General features: G+C 45.8%; 1 protein-coding gene across 4 annotated transcripts in view; it reads right to left on the reverse strand.

Annotated features, from left to right (window-relative positions):
• Positions 1–8,175: 8,175 nt before the first annotated feature.
• Positions 8,176–21,476, reverse strand: part of Coro1c (coronin 1C) — a 77,684-nt gene continuing 64,383 nt past the window's right edge. For all 4 annotated transcript variants that reach the window (XM_048784990.1, XM_015500250.2, XM_048784989.1 and 1 more), the window contains exons 4-11: positions 20,945–21,074; positions 18,655–18,836; positions 17,260–17,379; positions 16,465–16,569; positions 13,242–13,387; positions 10,713–10,770; positions 10,363–10,608; positions 8,176–9,183 (exon numbers count right to left, since the gene is read on the reverse strand). In XM_048784990.1, coding sequence (XP_048640947.1) covers positions 9,064–9,183; positions 10,363–10,608; positions 10,713–10,770; positions 13,242–13,387; positions 16,465–16,569; positions 17,260–17,379; positions 18,655–18,836; positions 20,945–21,074 — 1,107 coding nt within the window. In that variant the 3' untranslated portion in view covers positions 8,176–9,063. The remainder of the gene's footprint in view (positions 9,184–10,362; positions 10,609–10,712; positions 10,771–13,241; positions 13,388–16,464; positions 16,570–17,259; positions 17,380–18,654; positions 18,837–20,944; positions 21,075–21,476) is intronic.

Here is a 21,476-nt window from a genome sequence, read left to right on the forward strand (position 1 = left end):
AAAAAAAAAAAATACAAATACAAATAATAATAATAGATGGAGAGGTTACAGAGAACACTGTTGGTGGGACTGTCAATTAGTGCTACCACTATGGAAATCAGTATGGAGATTCCTTAAAAGGCTGTTTTAAAATTTGAGGGGGCAAAAAGAGGCAGGCTAGTTAGGAGCAGAGGCCCACACCTGTGATCCCAGATGCTCAGGAGGCTGAGGCAGGAGGATGGCAAGTTCAAAGCCAGCCTCAGCAATGGCAAGGCCCTAAGCAATTCAGTGAGACCCTGTCTCTAAATAAAGTACAAAATAGGGCTGGGGAGGGGCTCAGGGGTCGAGTGCCCCAGAGTTCAATCCCAGCACCAAAACAAAAACCAACAACAACAAAACCCACTCACCATGCCCTGTGTTTCTGGGAGCTACCGGCCATTGTTCCCTCCCAGTGCTGCTCTGTCACCTTGAGGGGTCCACTCCTATAATCCTATCGCTCTCCAAGTGTTCCTCAGCGTCACCTCCAGGAAAGATTCTCTGGAGGGGTCAGGAACCTGATCAGACGTCATGGACTGAAGCCCCAGAGAGCAACTCATTACCTAGAAGAGGGATCCGGGAACTTTTTCCAGAAAGGGCCAATCTTTTCAGCTTTGTGGCTCTGACACAACTATTCAACTCTGTCATTGTCATAAAAGCGGCCAAGATCAATACGTAAGTGATGAACAAAATTGTGTTCCAATAAAACTTTATTTCAAAAATCAAGTGGAGGGCCAGATTCAACTCATGGGCTGAAGTTTGCTGACCTAGAAAAATGGACATCCATGGCCCTGCTGATGGGCAGGTGAACTAGGGTGACTCCAGGTCATGTCTCTGGATTTCTTGGTATAGCACATGTTGAGTGAGCCCTGACAAGTGTCAGGAGTTAGAGCAGATGCCATCCCTGCCCTTGTGGGGCGTTAGTGGCCAGGTCAAAAGCCACCAGCAAGGGCTGCTGAATGTGGCTGGGCCAAAGACATAGGCCTGAGGATCAGCATTGTGTCTTTAATTTGAGTTTTCTGTGTGACTGTAGGGAATTCACTTGGGCTCTCTGAGCTTGCCTCATGTGGAAAATGAAGCTTTGAATTCTTCACGCGAAACAAAACAAACCATCATCAAAGGTTTTAACATAGTGTGGGCCACAGATGAGACCCAGCCCAGTCACCTGGCCTCCAACTCTCTGAGTCTTTCTCTTGTAAAATTTAAGAGCAAAACCGCCATAGGCTTTGGTGTGCCAGAGCTCAAGATATATAGAAGCCGCTCCTCCGCTCTGAGTACAGAGATTCTCTCCCTACGTGAGAGTCAATGACTCCCCATCGCTTCTAGAATTAGGCTCAGATTCTCAAGATGAGTGGCAGTGCCTTGGCCTCCTTCCCTTTCTTCAGCCTCATCTCATGCTGACTCTCTGCCCTCTGTCCCTTTGTTCTCTGTGATGGCTCTTTAGTTTGTTGTTGTTGTTTTTTGTTTTCCCCAGTGTTGGGGATTAATTCCAGAACCTCATGCCAGCTAGGCAAATGCTCTATCTAGCAGCTGAGACATATCCCCATCTCCCCAATTTATTTTATTTTCAGACAAGGGTCTTGTTAAATTGCCAAGGCTGGCCTCTAACTTGTGATCCTCCTGCCTCAGCCTCCCGAGCAGCTGGGGTTGCAGGGGTCCCAACAAGTCTTCTTAAATCTGCAGGTGGAGTTTCTTCTGCCTGGAGCACTCTGTGCTGCTCGCTGTCCCAGTAGCTGCCACTTGCTCTTCAGACCCCATCTCCTCAAGCCTTGCCTTACCAGCCCACCCCTACGCCATGATTTTCAAATCCTGTGCCCTGCTCTTGCCTGTCCTATGTCTGTTTCCCTGGAAGCTCCAGCAGAACTCCATGTCTGTTGTGGTCACCTTTGGGGGCCATGCTTGCTGTGACTGGTTGGTGGGGACGCAACGCTCCCCCCACCCCCACCCGGCATGAGAGCAGCCTGGGTGTGGAGCAGGAATTGCAGCGAGCACAGCCAGTGGGTGCTAGGGTGCTCTCTGCACTGGAGTCAGTAATGGGCTAGCCTCGGAACCTAGGGCTGTCTGTAGTCCTTCTGGGGAAAGTGTGCCCCTGGGTGTTGACCAAGGGTCTGTCACTGTCGCAACAGTCCCTCTTAAAGCAGAAAGTGTTTCACTGGGCCTTCCTTGAAGCTCTGCCACAAGCAGTTTGTACAAGTGAAGATGGGATTGTCAGCAACCTTCAGCCTCCGTAGACGTGGACGCCCCTGAGGGCTCGACCCCGCAGTAGACCCAGGCATCCTTACTTCAGCCAGTGGATAAAGCTGCTCATAGATTTTGGAGGGCACCATGTCCCTGCAGCCACCCCTGCAGCCTGCAAGCTGCATTTGTGCAGTGACCTATCTTATTGCCACTTGCTCCTAGTTATTTCCAGGCAGGGACTCCTGGGGACAAGCGCTGCTCTAATAAAACCTAATAATACCATAGAATAAAGAGGAAGCGCTGAGCTTAATTTCAACCTGCTGTTTACCAGGCCTAGGATGGTCGACGACACATTCAGTTGTTAAGGAAAATGAACAAAAATGAGGCGTTTGTGGAATCCTGGCAACACGTAGATGGGCATGGGCCACACCTGACATGCCAGTGTCATCTGCAATTTTATAATCTATTTGTAATTCAAGGGGATCTGCTGCCCTCCCCAGCAAGATGTCCCAAACGGGGGGGGGGGACACGGGTGGCATCCTTCACAGCATCCCATTTGCCTCCCCAAGTGCCCACTCTTCTCCAGGAAGCTGAGGCTCTGTGAAGGGCAGGTGGATGGAGCCCAGGGTGCAAAGCCCCTGCTTCCGCCAGAGATCGGCTGCCCTGCTGTCTGGTTTCTCCAGGACAGTGCAGTTTGTTTTGTTTTTAATTTACCCACCATGGGATCCATGAGGTCCTGTGCTCAAAGGAAAGCCAAGCTGTCATAGAACAGACCAAGAAGAGCTGCTGTCTTAGAACAGACCAAGAAGGCCTGCCCTCCCCACCCAGCCTCCTGCCTTCTAAGGGGCACACGCTTGCCGATGTGAATCACTGGAAGAGGAAATGGTTACTGGGGGCCTGCCATGCCGGGATTCAATTCCCCTCCTCAAATAGGAACAGATCCTCAGGGGATTCACTTTCAGTCCCACAGTCTGGCTGCTCATCTGGGCAGCCCCAGGAGCTGGGTTCTGGGTTGGAGATGGCAGTGTAAGGCCATTCCCCTGGAAAGACAAGAGCAGGGACTCCCAGGCAGCTTAGGCAACCAGAGGCCGGACACGGGCAGAACCCAAAGCTAGAAGGCCAGAGGACAAAGAAACGTAGAAACGTGCTCCAGACCCAGGAGGAGCCCAGGCCTGGGACAGCCATCCTTGAGCACCGGGCCTCCGCGGGCACCTGGCGGAACGGACCTTGGGGACTGGACCTCAAATCACAGCACCTCTGATGGAGAGACCTGTAGATGTGAACATTGGTTGCAAACTCAACTGGCTCACAGGGCAACAGGTGTGCTGGGGCCTCCTTGGAGATGCAGGTGGGCCTCAGGCACAGACTTGGGGAACTGAAGGGGCCTAGAGCCCTTTCTCCACCACCTGCTCTGCCCGAGTGCTCCCCAACTCCCAGGTCCCCATAAAGGAAAACTCAGATGTGCCACCACTGCAGGTGGCACTGGGGATTGGCCCAGCCCGGGGTTGACATGGTCAGAGGTCATATTCTGGAAGCCAAGTAGAGCTGAGCAGGTAATCCAACAGATGCCCGTACCCCAGACACGTCTCTCTCATTTCCATCACTCGACAGATATCCATTGACACACTGGGCCAGATCCTGGGAATCCCGATAAGGGAAACAAGTCCCTGTCGTCATAAAGTTCATATTCATTTGAGAGATAGTCAAATGGATTCCAGTGAGCTGTTAGATGCTGTGGGGGTTAGGCACCTGTCATGGGAAAATGTGGGCAGGGGACGGAGGTGCCGTTCTCCAGTGGCTGTCAGGTGGGGTGCTGAGTGCAGTCACTGGAGGCGGGGGAAGGATGGACCCATGGGGGGGTAGGAGGCCTCGCAAACTGGAGCATCAGTTGAGGTGGCAGGGTAGGTTGCACAGGCTCTCCCAGGCCAACCATAAGGGCCTTAGACCTTATTATGAGTGAAACAGGAAGCCAACAGAGGGCTTTGAGCCCAGCGACGTGGCCAGTGAGCACTTTCTTTAAGGACTAGGCAGTATATATTTATTAAGCTTTGTTCCCACAGACTGTCCCCACCCAACTTTTCTGGGAATAGAGAAAAAGCAGCCATGGGCAATATGTGACGTGTTCCAAAAAACTTTATTTGTGGAAACAGGAACTTGAATTGCGTATGGTTCTTACCTGCCACTGGGTACATGTCTGTTGCCCTGCCCCAACCCCCACTTAAAAATGTAAAAACCATTCTTATTTTATGGGCTAAATAGAAACTCCCAGCGGGGTGGGTTTGGCCTGAGTTTGTCTTTATACTTTAAACGGTCGGCCTGGCTGGGGCTTGGAGAACAGGCTGAAGTTGGGGAGCTCTGGCGGCGAGTTCTGGTGTCACTGCCTGGATAACAGGCACCCAGATGTGTGGGCAAATGCTTTAAGTGTGGGCTCTGCTAGACAAGGGGAGGACAAGCCACTCTTCTTCAGCCACCTTGGCAGATTTTGTTCTAGAAAACATTATTTGGAAGTGAAAAAGGGAACAGGTGGCTGGAGTCAGAGAACCAGTTACAAGGCTGTCAGGAAATGGCCTGGCTTCTCTGTGGGGCAGGAGGGTGTCTGGCAGGTGGCCCTCAGAACCTCCACCTTGTACTTTCTGTGGAATTGTGAGCCTCTCAAGGAAACTGGGTAGGGTAGTGACAACCCATCTGTCGTCTTGAGAACCGTGTTCGAAGACTGACCGAGCAGTCAGGAGTCTGTGAATGATGGGGCACTTGACCTGCGACCGCCCACAGAGCACCTCAGCATGGAAGTGAATCTACATCTTCCTGGTTCTCAGTGCAGGAGCTTGAACCGTGTGCTGAAAGCTTGACGGCTGATTTTCACCGTGCTTTAGTCTGAACCCCTTTCCTGGCTGGACCCTGGGCCCGCTGTACCAGCCCCTCACACTTGTCAGCACCAGTCTTGGCACAGTGGAAGCCCAGATGGACAGAACTGGTCTAGTGGGACAGGGGACGGGGGTGAGGCTGGGAAACAGGTGACGATGCAGGGCTGTGGGGAAGCTGTGCGCACCCCGGCTGAGGACCCGAGGAGCACCCCGCAGCAGTGAGGCTGGCCAGACGCACTGCCAGCCCCCCAGCCAACAGTTCATCAGGGCCCACCAGGCTGGCGTCTCCTAGCCAACTCCTTCCACCTGAAAATTTGTGATGAACTGTTTGCTGGTTTTTGGCACAGGGATGAGGGACGCTGGAGGAGTCAGCCAACTTGGACTTCAGCTTAGACCCAGCACTAGGGGTTGAACCACTGAGCTCCACCCCAGCCCTTCCTAAGACAAGGTTGCTAAGTTACCACGCCTGACCTCGAACTTTTGATCCTTCCGCCTCAGCCTCCCAAGCTGCTGGAGCCACTGGTATACATGGGCCTGCACCAGGCATCAGACTTGAAATCTCACACATCCATCCAGAGTGGTGCTCAGAGACAGCTGGGACCCAGACGAAGCCCATCAGAACCTACTTGTTAAAAACATATTTCCCAGTTTCTGTGGCCTTCATGTTTTATCATCTTAAGGTCTTAAATGATTTAATTTGTGTGTGGCTGATCTATTGTTTCCTTTGTGATTTACTCCACACTCTGGGGTTTCAAGTCTTTTCCCCAGCTATCTTAATGTCACGGCACCATTTATATCACCATTTATTTCCCAGCAATTTGTTTATTTTAATAATTGTTGATTTATCACTAATATATTAATTTTAATTATTTTTGCCAGGAATGAGAAAATCAACTGAAAATTTAGAAAATCAGATCTGAAGCCTGGTGTGGTGGTGCACACCTATAATCCTAGCAGCACCTCAGAAGGCTGGGGGCAAGAGGATTGCAAACTTGAGGCCAGACTCAGCCTCAGCAACTCAGTGAGGCCCTAAGCAATTTAGCAGGACCCCGACTCAAAAAATAAGAAGGGCTGGAGATGTGGTTCAGTGGTAAAGTGCCCCTGGGTTAAATCTCTGGTACCTCAAAAAACAAAATAAAAACTCAATGTAATAAAGATGACTCACAACTTCCACCTACAACTTGTAGTAACGTTTCTGGTGTTTAAAATTGTTCACACAGATCCTTAAAAGGGTCTGTCCAAACCACCTGAGTGAAGCAGACTGGCTTCTGCCCATCTTTTTTTTTTTTTTGCTGAGGGTCAGGGCATCGGGGATTGAACCCAGGGACACTCAACCACTGAGCCACACCCCCAGCCCTATTTTGTATTTTATTTAGAAACTGAGTCTCACTGAGTGGCTTAGGGCCTCGCGTTTGCTGAGGCTGGCTTTGAACTCTGATCCTCCTGCCTCAGTCCCCTAAGCTGCTGGGATGACGGGTGTGCGCCACTGCTCCTGTCCTGGCTCACTCAGGTTCCTAAGAGGTCTAACAGGCACCACCTTCAGTGCCCATCTTGTTGCTGAGCAGACAAGCCAACTGACGTCACTGAAGGCCACGTGGTTTCAAGGGTGAGCTATGACAACTGTTTAAACACAAATTTAACTTTTTCTTCGTGACATCAGTGACATAGCTCATGGTGGGCCACTTCAAATACCCAGAAGCAGTTGGTGGTGGACACCCAGCACCCAGAAATAATATACTTTAACTCAGAGAGACAGATTTCTACAACAAAACCTGGAAGCCACTTCATTTAACAATGTCTTCTTTTCATTATTTCCTATGTGATAATCTTTTAAGTGACTGTAAATAACCACCCAACATTACAGCGCGTGAACCTAACACATAACGTAAACACATTCCTTCTGCTCTTCATCTTGCAATTCCTAAGCATATGGCCCAGTGGTTCCAGGGAGACAGAATTCCCACAGGTGAAAGTCTTGGGTCAAAGGGTAGAAGAGGGGCTGGGGTGGTGGCTCAGTGCTCTCCTAGCATGTGCGAGGCCCTGGGCTCCAGCCTTAGCACCATATAAAGATAAATAAATAAAGGTATTGTGTCCATCTACAACTAAAAAATATTAAAAAAAAAAAAAAAGGTAAGAACACCTCAGACTTTGGGTACGCGGGGTGGACTCCCTCCAGGAGGGTGCGGCCACCCTGCGCACAACCCCCTGGCAGTGGGGTGAAGCCCACCGCCCTGGCGTTCTCTGGAGGGCAGGTGCTGCAGTTTGGAACAAAGAGCACGGTCCAGCCTGGGCACCAAGTATCTCCTTCAAAAGGAAGGGACATGACTCATGTCCACAACCCAGTGATAGTTTCAGTACATTTTAATGTGGCCACATAAAGTGAAAGGGTCATTTAGAGTCAACAGATTCTTAAGACCCAACAAAAAGTTTTTCTGGACATAGGACACACATCAAGGGAAGTAACCTTTAAAAAATGGAAGTTCTCCCCAGACAAGGTCTGGCTGGCTGTCTGGGGACAACATGATAGCCTTTTAGGTCTTCTGGCAAAGAATCAAGGCGGCCAAGCCAGAAAACAAGTCAGTTATAAACAGACCACCATGCGCCTGCCCCCTGACCGTGGGTCTGCAGACAGCGTCTGCCAACTTCTGCTCCCTGCAGCCCCGGGCTGACCAACACCCAGGCTGCCGTCCTGATCACAGACAAGACATCTTTAGGATAAGGCACCTGAGGCGGCGACTTTGTGAGGACTGTCTGTCACATTTATAGTAGCTGCAGCCTCGCCAGGGATCAGCTCATAGTGGTGACCACGGAGGGTGCACACCACAGGCTGGCTGTGTGGCCAGATAGGGGCACTGCTCTCATCTGACCATACGGAATCCTCCTCCTTATTCCAAGATAGGAAAGGGGCCACACTGGAGACAGGGTGCTGCGGGAATCTGGAGAAGCCACCCACTCTTGAAGGGCCCTCTTGAGCTCAGCTGCTCCCCCACCCCCAGGACTCACCTCAGAGAGTGGAGAGTCACCAGGCTGGTCCCAAGAGCCAGAGAAGCTGTGCTGGGCAGAGAGGCACAGGCTGCCTCAGAGACGGCTGAGGTGCGAAAGAAACACGGGACACCAATTTGTAATCAATGACTTTTATCTTTGAAAATGGAAGCAAGTGTTTTGACAGAACACTATGGTGCTCTATAAGAGCCGATCTAGGAGAAATTCACTGTCCTCCTCTGGGATGTCATGGCATTTTTTAAAAAAAGAAGAAGACGACAAAACAGGGAAAATAATCCACAATGCTTCAGGCACTCCTTGGGCCTGGATGGGCATCCATTCATTAAATAAGCAGAAGCTACAAACTAAGGTCAGGGTGACGGTCCCTTGCCCTCCCTCTTCTCTTCGAATCACCTTTCCTATAGGGTTCCACCAACCACAAAAATTCTTTATTTAATTTGATATCAGAACCTTAAAACATTTCTGAATCTTAGAAATGAAGGTCCTTTAGCAAATTACAGGAAAAAAAATCACACACAAATACTGCAAAGTAGCAAAATATAAAGAAAAAAAGCTACTTTTGGTTTTGGCAACATTAAAAAAAGAAAGAAATATAAAAAGCAATGTGGCATTGGTCCCTATTCATTTAAAAAAAAAGTACTTGGGCATGACACTGAATTGGAATTGGTTTGTTTTCTAAAATTCAGAATATCTGGGATTTTAAAAGTAGCACTTTCGTCTTTAAGAGTTCAACAAGTCACATAACACTTAAAACATCAAAAAAGCTTTCTGATAAAAAGCTCAGCTTTTTTTTTTTCTTTTCTCCTTTTTTTTTTTTTTTTGCAAATTTGGGAGTCGCTCGAGTTCTTACTGGAATGTGGCCTATCGCTGCTGGTTGACAACTCTGAAATGGAATGTCTCCCAATGGCAGTGCCTCCCCCTCCACCCTCCCTCAGACCACACCAACAACCAGCTACCAAAGCCCAAGTTCTCATTCCCAGGTTCTGGAGGGTGGGAGGGACCTTCAGGCTGCTATCTTCGCCATCTGCTGTTCTAACTTGGAAATACGCTCATCTTGATTGCAGATTGTGTCTTTTATAGATTTGATCTCTTTTAAAATTTCATCCAACTTGGCTTCGTTTTGCTGAGAAAATAAAAAAGGGGGCAGTGATTAGAAAGCAGTAAACAAACTTCAACACGATTCGGACTATAGGACTTAAAATGTAATTTTCTATTTGGCAAATGGCAAACCAAAGTCACCAAATTGGAAAAAGAAGTCACAACCTGGAACATGTGGGCCTTATGAGAACATAACTGCCGCTGTTCGGTCCCTCTGAGACCCCAAAGCACTGCCTGTGCACTTACTCAAAGACTCTGTCAGGTCACACACTGTAGGATAGGACTGTAAGGCTGCCCAAATCCCAACCTCCCCACTGGGCGAGGGGTGATTCCTACCAAAAGGCTGCTGAGCCTCTCCACCCGCTAGGCAGGTCCTGGGAGTGGAATTCCTGGGCCTCTGTTAGCTTTTCTAAAGAGGACTGAGCCTCCCCCACTCAGAGCTGATCCAGAAACTCTACAGCCACCAAAGGCTGGGTACTAGCTTCTTGTCAAGGACCAAAATGTCAGCTCCTCCAAGGCACTATACCTCCTCGTTCCTCCACCTTCTCAGTAACCAAACTCCCCCCACCCCCACCCCCCAGCCCACGCACTCCCTGGATCTTCTCCTCCCAGGACCTGATTCCCGGCAGCATCAGTATTCTGTGGCCACAGCAGGTCTTCAATGGCAGGCTGGGTGCCCACCTCTGCCACGGCTTTGCCAAGATCGTCTTGTGGTAGCCCACACACTGCCAGATCCTGCCTTCACCACGCCCCTCAACAGCACCCCAACACTGCCACCACTGCCTGCTTCCAGGAACCTTCTCTTCCTGGCTCCTGGGACCCTGCCCTCCCATGTCGTTTCATTTCTACCCAAATCAGAGGAGGGTTTGGGCAAAGAGAAAAACTCACAAACGTCCTATTCACTCTCAGAGATGGTGGTAGACTGATATCTATTCCAGGCATTGTTTATGATAATATAATAAAAATATAATAACCAAATAATTAATAATATAATAACCAGAGCTAAAGGAGCCAAGGGTGACCATAACTCATCAAGTCACGGGCCCCAGGACTTTCTTAGGCCCAGTGCATGTTATGAGTCACCGAAAGCTCCTGGGTGTCCACAGCCGGAACACTATTCAGCAATGCCCTGCATAACAGAGGACTTTGCAGGGGACAAGGCACGCGCGGATCAAGCACAGCCTCAAGTTGCTGTGCTCCTCACCACACTAGTCGTGTCTGTGGTTTTCTTGGGGACGTTGATCAGGTCACACTTCTTGTTTGCAGTGGGCTTGCTGTCCAGAATGTTCTTCTTGACCACTTTGAGATCCCTGTTTTTGCCTGGAATGTAGCCGTGCTTCAAGGAGATGAGGATTGGGTCAGCGTTCTTCCCTTCAAACCACTCTTCTGCCTCCAGCGCAGCCTCGGGGCCTGCCGTGTCTGGGTACAGGTCATCTTGGAAAAGGTCAGACTGCAAAACACATTTGGGGGAACGCTTCAGTAAGGAAGGAACCAGTTCTGGGTCTGGGATTTAAAACAAACAAACATGGACTGCCTAGAAAGCTGGGCACTCACCTTCCTTGGAACAGTCATGATAATGGGCTCACACTTTCTCTCATGCAGCTTGAAGAATCTTCAAAGGAAAAATAAAGACAAAGTTCCATAAAGTGAAATATGACTGAATAACAGGATCAAGAACTGTTAACTACAATGCTGGGGGATATGGGAGATGAACGCTTCTTTACCCCTCACCTCTGATCCACCCTGGCAGTAGGTACTTAAGTGGTCCCACTTTCCCACTTCACAGATGAGCTCGGCGTATCTCTGCCAGAAAATGGCAGACTGGAGACAAGGACCATGAGTAGAGATCTGTGGATTACTGTGACAGTCAAACTGCAAATACCTGGGGCAGAAGGACTGTGGTGGAAATAGTAGCAACACTGGGACTGATTCACTTGCGAAAAAGTTACCATGTAGCAGACAGGTGGGGACCCCCCTAATGTGAAGCTGTTGCTACACCCTGTGTGCCAGGTCTTCTGCCAGCTTGAGCAGTTGAACATTTGAAGTATAAATTGACTTTTAAAAAGAAAAAAGAAGCAATCCTAGGAAGTAGATTTTGATTTGGGGTAGATTTTGTCTTTTTGGGTTTTTTTGGTGGAGGGCAACAGGTACTTGCAATCCTCCTGACTTGGCTCCCGAGTTGCTGGAATTTCAGCTGTGCACCACAACACCTAATGAAATTTAGGTATTCAAGCAAACCCCACATCAAGGAAAATTTGAAATTATCCAAAACGTGGAAAGCAAATTGCATTATCCTATGGAGGAGCAAAAAATATCCTCTAATTGAAGGGGAAAAGGGATAGAATTTTCTTTTGCATCTCACAATAAACAAAACCAAAAATTATAATAAAAGTGATTAGAGAAGCCAATTTCTTCCCAGCCAGGAAGGGAAATAACCGAGAGTTCTCGCCAAAGTTCTTGGCAAGAGAGGGAGCCACAGTGAACTCCGGCAGAGGGGCACATGCTGGGCAGCACTCAGATGAAACAAGAGCCGAGTGTGGCTTTGCCAGTCAAGGTGTTCCCCAAACCACATTTTAAAAACCTGCCTCGTCAAACTTGCCTATTCACTATTTCAATAGGGTTACAGATAAACCAAAAGCCATTTTAAAGAAAGATTTAGTGAAAACTACGCAGCAGCAGCAGCAGCGCAGTGAAGGAAGCCTGCGGCCCTGACTTCCAGCTGGGCCAGGGCCTCTTTTATGGCCTCTCCAGGAGCGCGGCCACCCCAGCCCTGGCTCCTCCTCCATAAAACGGGCATAAAAACACCCTCTTCCTGGGTTGTGGGGAGAAGCAGAAGAGGTCACCCACATGTGTTTAGTTCAGGGTCTGACACGTAATCAAGGCTCAGCACAGATAGACAGGAGGGTCCCGAACAGCTGTGCTCAAAGTTTTTCTTGAATGTTTAGATGATGGTAAAATAAATGTGCTCCTAAATAATTGGGTGTAATCTTAAGTTCAGATTCAATCCTTTTAAACCACATTTGGGTTAGTCTGGTCAAACTGCAATTCTGGATTATCTGGGACAGCTATCTTTCATTGTCCCAGCTATTTAAAAAAATAATGATTAATATAAATTAAGGGCTGGAGCTATAATTCAGTTTATATTCATATAAAGTTTATAAAAATTCTTTTTCTATTATTTTTATTTTTTTAAATATTTATTTTTCAGTTGTAGTTGGACACAATATCTTCATTTTTATTTATTTATGTTTATGTGGTGCTAAGGATCAAAATCAGGGCCTCAAATGTGCTAGGCAAGTGATCTATCGCTGAGCCCCAGCCCCAGCCCTCCTATTATTTTTAAAGATTTAAGTATCAATTCTTAATCATGTGGCCAGAGGAGCAAACATTTTTGGTTGCTGCTATTTTGTTTGTTTTGGGTGCTGGGGTTTGAACCCATACAAACTTGTCTGTATAAACTTCATGTTACACTAACGCATGATATGATTGATAGTGTGATGCTATTCTGTTGTTTAAAGTGGTCACTGGCCACTGGGTGTCTGTTGAGTATCTCCTGTTGACTACTGTGAGAAAAATTGTGCCCGTAGGAGGCCCACTAGTGTTATAGGATATAAACTTCAAATTCAAGACAAGTGTAGATAAGTAAAAGTCATACAACACAGCTGAACTTCCTAAATCAAACTAGCCTCACAAATCATCGCAGAACCCTGCATTCTCTAGTTTAGGACCAGAAGGATCCACAACCCAGGATGGAGCTCAGTCCTATCCCCCTGAGAGCAGAGAGCCACCCTTTTTCCATTCCAGGGCCAGGTTCTCACCTGCCCACCACCCAGGGGACCATGGCCACAGCCTCAGCTTGGAGTCAGAGAGGAAGGTGTCACTATTTCACTAAGTGTACGCTACACCTCAGCTCTGCCACTGGACTGCTAAGCTCCCAGTTGTATGAGCAGGACATAAGACACGGCTCCACCCACATGCAGGGGCAGGGAGCCTCGGGCACACAGAAGGCCGTGGAACTGTGTGGCTCTGATGCTACACCAACAGCACGAACAACTGCAATACTTTACGATATCAATTTGTTACCTGGCAATTTCACATTTGTTAACGTCGAGTCCTCTCTTGGGCATGTAACCCATGCCTCTCTGAGGCTCCTTGCTGCTGAATGTGTTGAGGTAGTGGACATATGGGGATTCATCCGTGATCTCAAAGTAGCGAATACTGCTGTCTCCCTACAAAAAAATCAGAGATGAGTTTGTCTTTAACAGTATCTGAAACAGCGGGTTTGGGAGGGTGTCTCTCTCCTATGCGACCCAGCACTCATGGGGACTGGGCCTCAGAGGCTGACCTTTTTTCACTTTCATAAAGAGGCTGACCTGAAGTATGTAAGGTTCTTTTCCTCAGAGATTGAGCCCTCATTACCGACAGATCACTACCATGCCCTTTAAAAGATCTCCTCCATATTTCTGCCCAACTGCCTTGCAGTTCAACATCAAAAGTCAAACAAAAGAGTGAATTGCTGAGCATGCAGTCACTGATTATAGGATCTGCTCCCTGATCCCGCATAGCACTGTTCACAGATCTGTCAGCTCAACATCAGACAATCCGACAACAGCAAAAAGTGAGATTTTTCTAATTAAGAAACATCAGTTTTCATGAGGATTCGTTCTTTTTTTTTTTTTTTTTGATAATTTTTAGTTGTAGATGAACAGCATGCCTTTATTTTATTTATTTTTCTGTGGTACTGAGGATTGAACCCAGTGCCTCACATGTGCTAGGCAAGGGCTCCCCCACTGAGCTACGGCCCCAGCCCTTCATGAGTATTCTTAAGCTTCAAAAAGTAGAACTATCTCATTGTAATGTGTAAAATTCTACAGTTATCATATTTAGAACAGTCATATTTTTGGGAGATCTGAAGTCTGAGGCATATGCTAATCTAAGCATAAATAACAGTTACACCGGGCTGGGGCTGTGGCTCAAGTGGTAGCGCGCTCGCCTGTCATGCGTGCGGCCCGGGTTCGATCCTCAGCACCACATACAAACAAAGATGTTGTGTCCGCTGAGAACTAAAAAAATAAATAAATATTAAAAAAAAAAAAAAAAAAAATAACAGTTACACCCTTACATGAACCTAAACAATGAAGGCGGCCCTATCTGTGTGTGTGGGGGGGAGACAGACAGACACACACACACACACACACACGCACACAAGAAGACAAAAAGAGCTAGGCAGTATGATACCCTAACAAGAATCTTGGTTCTCATAGTTTCCATCTGTTTCATTTTCTGCATATCGTAAATGATATTCCATCTCACACCAATACTACCTGCAAAGTGCTCATTTGGTTTGTTTTAATGCAGCAAGGGTGAGGCCTATGTACTTAACAGCTGTTAACATCTGCAGTAAAGTGACTTTCAAGGAAACAGACAAGATCTCAGATTCTAGGTAACTGACCTAAAAAGAAATGCAAAGTAGCTCAGAAGCACCCTCTGTCAACTGTGGAAAGGAAACCATCACCCACAAAGGTGGCTTTCTAACAGGTTTGGGAAATACAACAAAAGCACCTTTTTTTATTAAGTATTTTATTTGCAACTAAGCTTGTTAACACTATATAATGACAATGTACAAAGAATAATGTTGCAGTTTTTGGTTAGATTTAAATCAAAGACATTAATTAATAAGGAATCTTCAAGTGTGAATATTCCAGAAATTTCTCTAAGCCAAAACAACTGTCTCTGAATATTACCTTAAGTGTGGAAGGTATTGGCATACATTTGAATTAAGCTCAATTTTTTTTTCAAAATAAGCCATAATTTAAAAAACTATTCTATATTCAAACTAAAACAATTTTAATAGAACTTTCCTTTCCAGAAACAATAATAAAGGAAACAAGGCATTTTGTAAAATGTGGTCCTGAACAAGTCACAGTAAAAATCAAATGTATACTTAACTCCACCTTCCTCAAAACAGAGGCTACTCTCTGCTCTGCAGTCTTGGAAATAAGATGAAGAACAGCCTGTAAGCAACTTCGGGTAGGAGGTTGCCCATTTGTACAAAGCTCAGGCAATTGAACATGGACACCTCAGTGAGGGAACCTGATCAAGGAATCTGAATTGTGTTTTTAATAACTGATACAAAGGTGAAGTGGGTCTGGAATACATCAAGAGCAGCATTCTTTTTTTTAAAATTTTTATTTATTTTTTTAGTCATACACGACAGTAGAATGCATTTTGATATATAATACATACATGGAATGTACATACATCAATCATATTGTCTATTCTATTCTGCTGCCCTTCTTATCCTCCCTACTCCTCCCCTCCTCTTCCATCCTTTCTCTCTATCCAATCAAGAGCAGCATTCTTACTAACTATTATTTCAACTACAAAAAGTTCTAAGGAATTCAGCCTATAAAAGAATAAGGAACTGTGAATTTATCATTTACAAAAGTGAAATAACGACAGCAGTAAAGCTATCAACAGTTTAGTGACACTGAGGTCGTAAGACAGGAAGAGGTGCTCTGACTTCAGGGTGGCATCTTCCTGTACCTAACAGTTGTCACCTTCTGAAACCTTTTTGTTGTCAGTGGAAATCTTCAAGCCTAGGGTTCTAACGCTGAACCCCAGGAACCAGAACCACCCAGAGAGCCCTGGAGAGTCTTGGAGGCTGTCAGAGCTCACTGCACACAGCACTGTTCTCTTCACAAGCCCATGGCAGGTGGCACTGAGAACATACACGCTGATCTAGGGTTATGTGATAGTTTTCAGCATTAAATGTGACATACCAGCCCCATAACTAATAACAACGCAGACAGATCCAAAATCACCCGTTGTGCAGAAGTAGTCGGTGAAAACAGAACACCAGTGTGTCCTCTTTTATGTCTTGTGCTGCTTATGTCTTGTGCTGCTTGGGATAGAACCCAGGGCCTTGCACACTCTAGGTGACCAGTGAACTACACCTGTCCAGGCGCATCATCTCTTTTTCACTGGAGGCCTGTAGTGAAGATTCCCCAACAGCAGCCATCCCAAAACTCTAGCCCAAACCCTGTGTTAGTCAAAAGCACTGAACAGAGTATGTTATCACTACACAATTCACAAGTGACAAACAGTGGTCTAGAGACCTTATCTCAGCGTAAGACACACAAAGTAGACAACTCAGAAACCTTAAATGATGGGGCTGGGAATTCATTGGGTGTAAAGTGCCTGCCTAGCACATGTGAGGCCCTGTGTTTGATCCTTAGCACTTAAAAAAAACAAAGGGTGGGGGGTACGGAATATACTTTTCAATTTAATATTGAAATCAGTTTACCTTTCCACATAAGTAAATGATACTGGTGTCAGGATCATAGAAAGGCAGCAAAACTCCATTGCTAGTGTCCATTTCATGAAGAGCAATTGGTTCCTGCATGTTTTTCTGAAAATAAAACATATGTATATGTCTCTACATTTTTACAAGACAAATTTTATAGCTTATTAGACATTCTTCAATTAAGTGAGCCATTTTCCAAGAATAACATAAAGCTTGAACAATGCACATATAAATTTCATTCACATAAACACCAGGAGGGATCAAACCTCACTGAAAATTATATGAATTTGACAACATAAATGTGTGACTCCATGACAAAGATTGACAGCCCTTTTCTTCTGAGCCCATTTCTTTTTTTAAAAGTACTTTTTCCTTATTATAAAATAAATACATATACAAACTTTCAAAAAGTTAGAAGACATAGAGAACATTGTAACTGTCTCTAGTTCAGGGTTTCTTCCCACTTCCACTAGTTATGAATGCTTTCCCAAGAATGACTATTTTGATGATATAAATAAGTGTAGAATTGATTTCCTAAATCTAAAACATTGGATTCTTTGCACATTCTTTTTTAAAAATCTAGTCAGCATAAGGCTCCCTGGGAGTAACAAGAACACATTTTTGAAATATATTCACTGTCTATCTCCAGTGAGGACAGGGACTTGACGTCCAACTGACAACAAGCAGGAGTTCAGAACACCACACTAAGAATCCTATATTCATACACTTAACAACCCAGAGCCCCAACAGAGAGAATGCTCTGTGAAGCACACGGGAGGTGAGGAGGGAACCTACAGGATTCCAGAGTGCCAGCTGCCGCTCACTCATGCGACTGAACCCAGTGGTAAAGACGTTGCCGTCAGCCAGGAAGATGGCTCTCATGGGCCTGGCTCCCTCGTGGGCCTTCTCCTTCTCCTGGGAGTGAGAGCAAGAGGCACATTATGCACATTCAAACTGCAAGAAGGAAAGGTGGGAAAACCACATATTGACCCTCCCTCACCCCACCTGTCACCCACACTCTCTTGATGTCGACCATGACCCCAGGTGAGGAATCAGAGCAGCACTAGTGACCAGTCAAAGTCCCCCAGCTAGCTAACAAGCAAGAGCTCCAGGATCTGACTCAAAAAACCTCACTCCTTCCACCACATCCTGCTGCCAACCCAGGTCCACACACTGCAGACACAGGACATAGAAGGACTCTGCCAATGCCTTGTTTTTCAAGACAGTTATAACTTGAATGCTGGGTGTAGGCTCTGATTTCTACCAGCACCAGACATCAAGAAGTCGAGTCTAATTAACCCCTTTGTTTCTACTTTCTTTCTTTCTTTTTTAAAGAACCAGGGATTGAACCCAGGGGCATCTAACCACTGAGCCATATCCCCCAGACCTATTTATTTATTTATTTATTTATTTATTTATTTATTTATTTATTTATGTTTTGAGACAGGGTCTTGCTAAGTTGCTAAGGCTGGCCTGGAACTTGGGATCCTCCTGCCTCAGCCTCTTAAGCCACTGGGATTACAGGTGTTTACCACCACAGTGCCCTCATATCCACCCGAGGAAGATTCTGGATAGATAAAGGCTGCATGGGGATGGGAAGTCCCCAGTGCTCAGTAAGCACTAGCCACAACTGTCACAGTACCCTTCAGATGTAACACTACCAACACCAAACATATCTCAGGAAGGGCCTCAGAGCATGGGTGAAATCAGGTGTTCTGTATTCAATATTTGGCACTGCAAGTCTGACTAAAGATCCAAATGTCTACCTTTTGTCAATTTTGCTCCCCAAACTAGGGAGTAGAATCTAACATACTGACCTTATGAGAACCTGCTGCAGTTCTGTAAGGCTCTGTAACAATCATTTCTGGAACAGGGAGCAGAATCAACTAATCAACCGTCAGCACTGAGCCCCAAGACCAGGCATGTAGTCTGGTTTAGCTGAGCCAGACCTGTGAGTGCTTAAGGACACTAGTGAACCGAGAAAAACTGACTCTTCATGAAAAATGGCCACCTAGGGAGAGAGGTGAGTTGAGTAAAGGCTGCATGTGGACACACCTGGACACGCCTCTGCTCCCTCATCACTGTGTCTGCACTCCCAGGGCCACCAGCCAGTGGTTCTTCTGCCTTAAAAGCAAGGAGCCCACAGACACTGAAGTCCACAGCCCCTGGGTTTTGCCCTCACATACTCACAGCAACAAGCTCTTGTTTCCTGGGATCGATCACTCGCACTTTCTTGTCTTTGGAAGCTGTGCAGATCAGACTGCCGTTCCGGTTCCAGCTCACATTATAGATCATGTCTGAATGCATATCGTCCAAGTTTATAAGGGCTTCCCCTGTCCCCACATTCCAGATGATGATGGCATTGTCACAGCCTGAAACAAGCAAAACCAAGCACCTCAAAGATTAGAAACCTGTACAGGAAAGCCAGAAGAATATAAGGAAATAAATGCATGGAAAGGCAGGTGAGGATAAGGGGCTCTACTTACTGGAAATCCAAGACCAAAAGTGACAAAGAAAAAAGGAGCATACAATAGAAATAAAATCATTAAAGGATCTTGTCCCAATCTCTTTTAAAGCTGGGCATCAGCTGGGCAGGTTGGCATAAGCCTGTAATCCCAGGCATCACAAGTTTGAGGTCAGCCTCAGCAACTTAGCAAAACCCTATCTCAAAAAATTAAAAAGGGACTGGGAAGAGGCTGGGGTTGTAGCTCAGTGGTTGAGCGCTTGCCTCGCATGCGTGAGGCACTGGGTTCAGTCCTCAGCACCACATAATAAATAAATAAATTAATTAATAAATTAATTAATTAGTTAAAGCTATTGTGTCCATCTACAACTAAAAAAAAATATTTTAAAGGTGGGGGGGCACTGAGGATGTAGCTCAGTGGTGAAATATCCCTGAACTCACTCTCCAGTGCTGTCGGCAAGGAAGAATACTTAGAACATCAGTTCAAAGATAAAACAGAGAAAGAACACCCTAAAGTGAATTCTTGCCAATAAAGCAATTTTAAAAGTGATTTAGAAAAGCTAGTCACTAACACCTATGATACCTAAGTTACCTAATTGGTAGAAGTAGGGAATTTAAGGGAAAAAATCTGCACAAAAGTATAAAAAGTTGGAGCTACATTCTGGGATGGAGAGCCGACACTCTCTCTGCCTTGCTTTCACAGGCAAACAGCCACTGCAGATGGATCTCATAGTCTTAAAATACGCAAAACGCTCCAGTCAAACCTTGCCCTTCACTTGTAAAAAGGAGAACCAGGAGCAGTCTGCTGATGACACCCTATTTGTGACCTCAATGAGAAGGGCAGCAGGATTTCTCTGATGGAATTCTACCTCCAGGACATTTTCCTTTTATCAGACAGAGGTTCTGTGTAAATCATTGGGAAAGTTCCCAAGTACAGTCAACCAGTGCTTATTAAAAAAAACTATCCTACACAGAGTTTTTTTGTTGTGTTTTTGGTGGTGCTGGGGATTGAACGCAGGGCCTGAGCTATATCCCCAACCCTGGTGTCTTTTATTGAAAAGTGGTTCTTGGTTTCAGAAGGTTCCTGGCATTCAATTTACTTAATTGATCAAAAATCATAAACATCCTCTGCCCCCAGTTAAAAACGAAACTGCCTCTCTCTTTTTTACTGGTAAGGGGAAAGATTTTTAAAAATTCTGCCACTAACATTAGTATTTTGTTTTTCAAGAAACCAGTATTATTAAAGTATAATTTACATATAATATAATGCACCTATTTAAGCATACTTAAGACTGTTTCAATCAGTATATATAATCATGCAGCTTCTACCACAATCAGGTTAGAACATTTCTATCCAAAAGCTCCCTAATGCCCTCTGTATTTCTTTTATGAAGAAAATTTTAAAATCTCAGATTCTGAGCAAAAGGAAAAAAATTTCTGCAAATCAAACTTGGGAAACACTCAAGTGAGAAACCAGTAAGCACACTAAGACCAAGACATGGGCGCTCTGCAGTGCTGTGCAACGGTGAGAAGTCAGACCATCACTGTTCAGGAATAGGGAGCTGACTAAACAGACAGACAATGGACTGTTGCGGAGAGTCGTTAAAAATATTATAGGGAGAACATTTAATGATACAGACAGGAGTGAGGTGTACCATTAACTGCAAAAAGAGGTCATGTGTGAAGTGTACAAAGCCATCTCTGTGTGTTTAATTTTTAAATATATATTATGCTTACATTTTAAAAATATCTTTATTTTATTTATTTATTTGTTTATTTATTCATTCTTACGTGGTGCTGAGGATCGAATCCAGGGCCTCGCACATGCTAGGCGAGCGCTCTTCCGCTGAGCCCAGCCCCATAAACTAACTTTTGTACGTGCACCTCACCATGGTTCACTACTGCTCTGCTTCAACACTGTACGCAGCACACACTCAAAACACACCTGTTGCTCCCTCCACCTCAGGGCTGTGTGAAGGACGGGCCAGCGTCGGGGAAGCACTGCTGAGCACCTACCTGCACTGAGGAGCACGTTGCGGGCTGTCGGATGCCAGGCCACGATGCCGACTCTCTTCGAGTGGCCTTCTAAAATCACCACAGGTTCAGTCAGGGAGAGGGTAAGTCCGTTTTCCGGGATCTGCCATACCTGTTGGAAAAGGAAGGAAGATGATCCATATGAAATTCATCACCTGTTATTATCATGTTTACTGTGACAATCTGATTTGAAGACTTGCTGTCTAACTGGAGCACTCGATGACATCTGGGTGAAAGGCCTTGAAAGGCCACTTTTCAGAAATGACTGTGTACAGTTATTTAAAAAATGTAGTATGACATGTGAGATCAGAATATAAGTCCTATAAAACATTACCCCTCCTCTTTTATATAATATTAGGTGGGATTTAAAAATTTTTTTGTTAAGTTCTAACTCTCCAGTTAGAAACGTGTAAAAAAATTTGAAATGAAATAGAAAATGGTAGAAGCATTCATAAAAGCATGGCAGGGATGAATAAAAACCTTCTACGTCTGTGCTTCTGAGGTAATGGTGCAA

This window comes from Marmota marmota, unplaced genomic scaffold (genome assembly GCF_001458135.2).
Source record: "Marmota marmota marmota unplaced genomic scaffold, marMar, whole genome shotgun sequence".
Taxonomy (NCBI): Eukaryota; Metazoa; Chordata; class Mammalia; order Rodentia; family Sciuridae; genus Marmota; species Marmota marmota.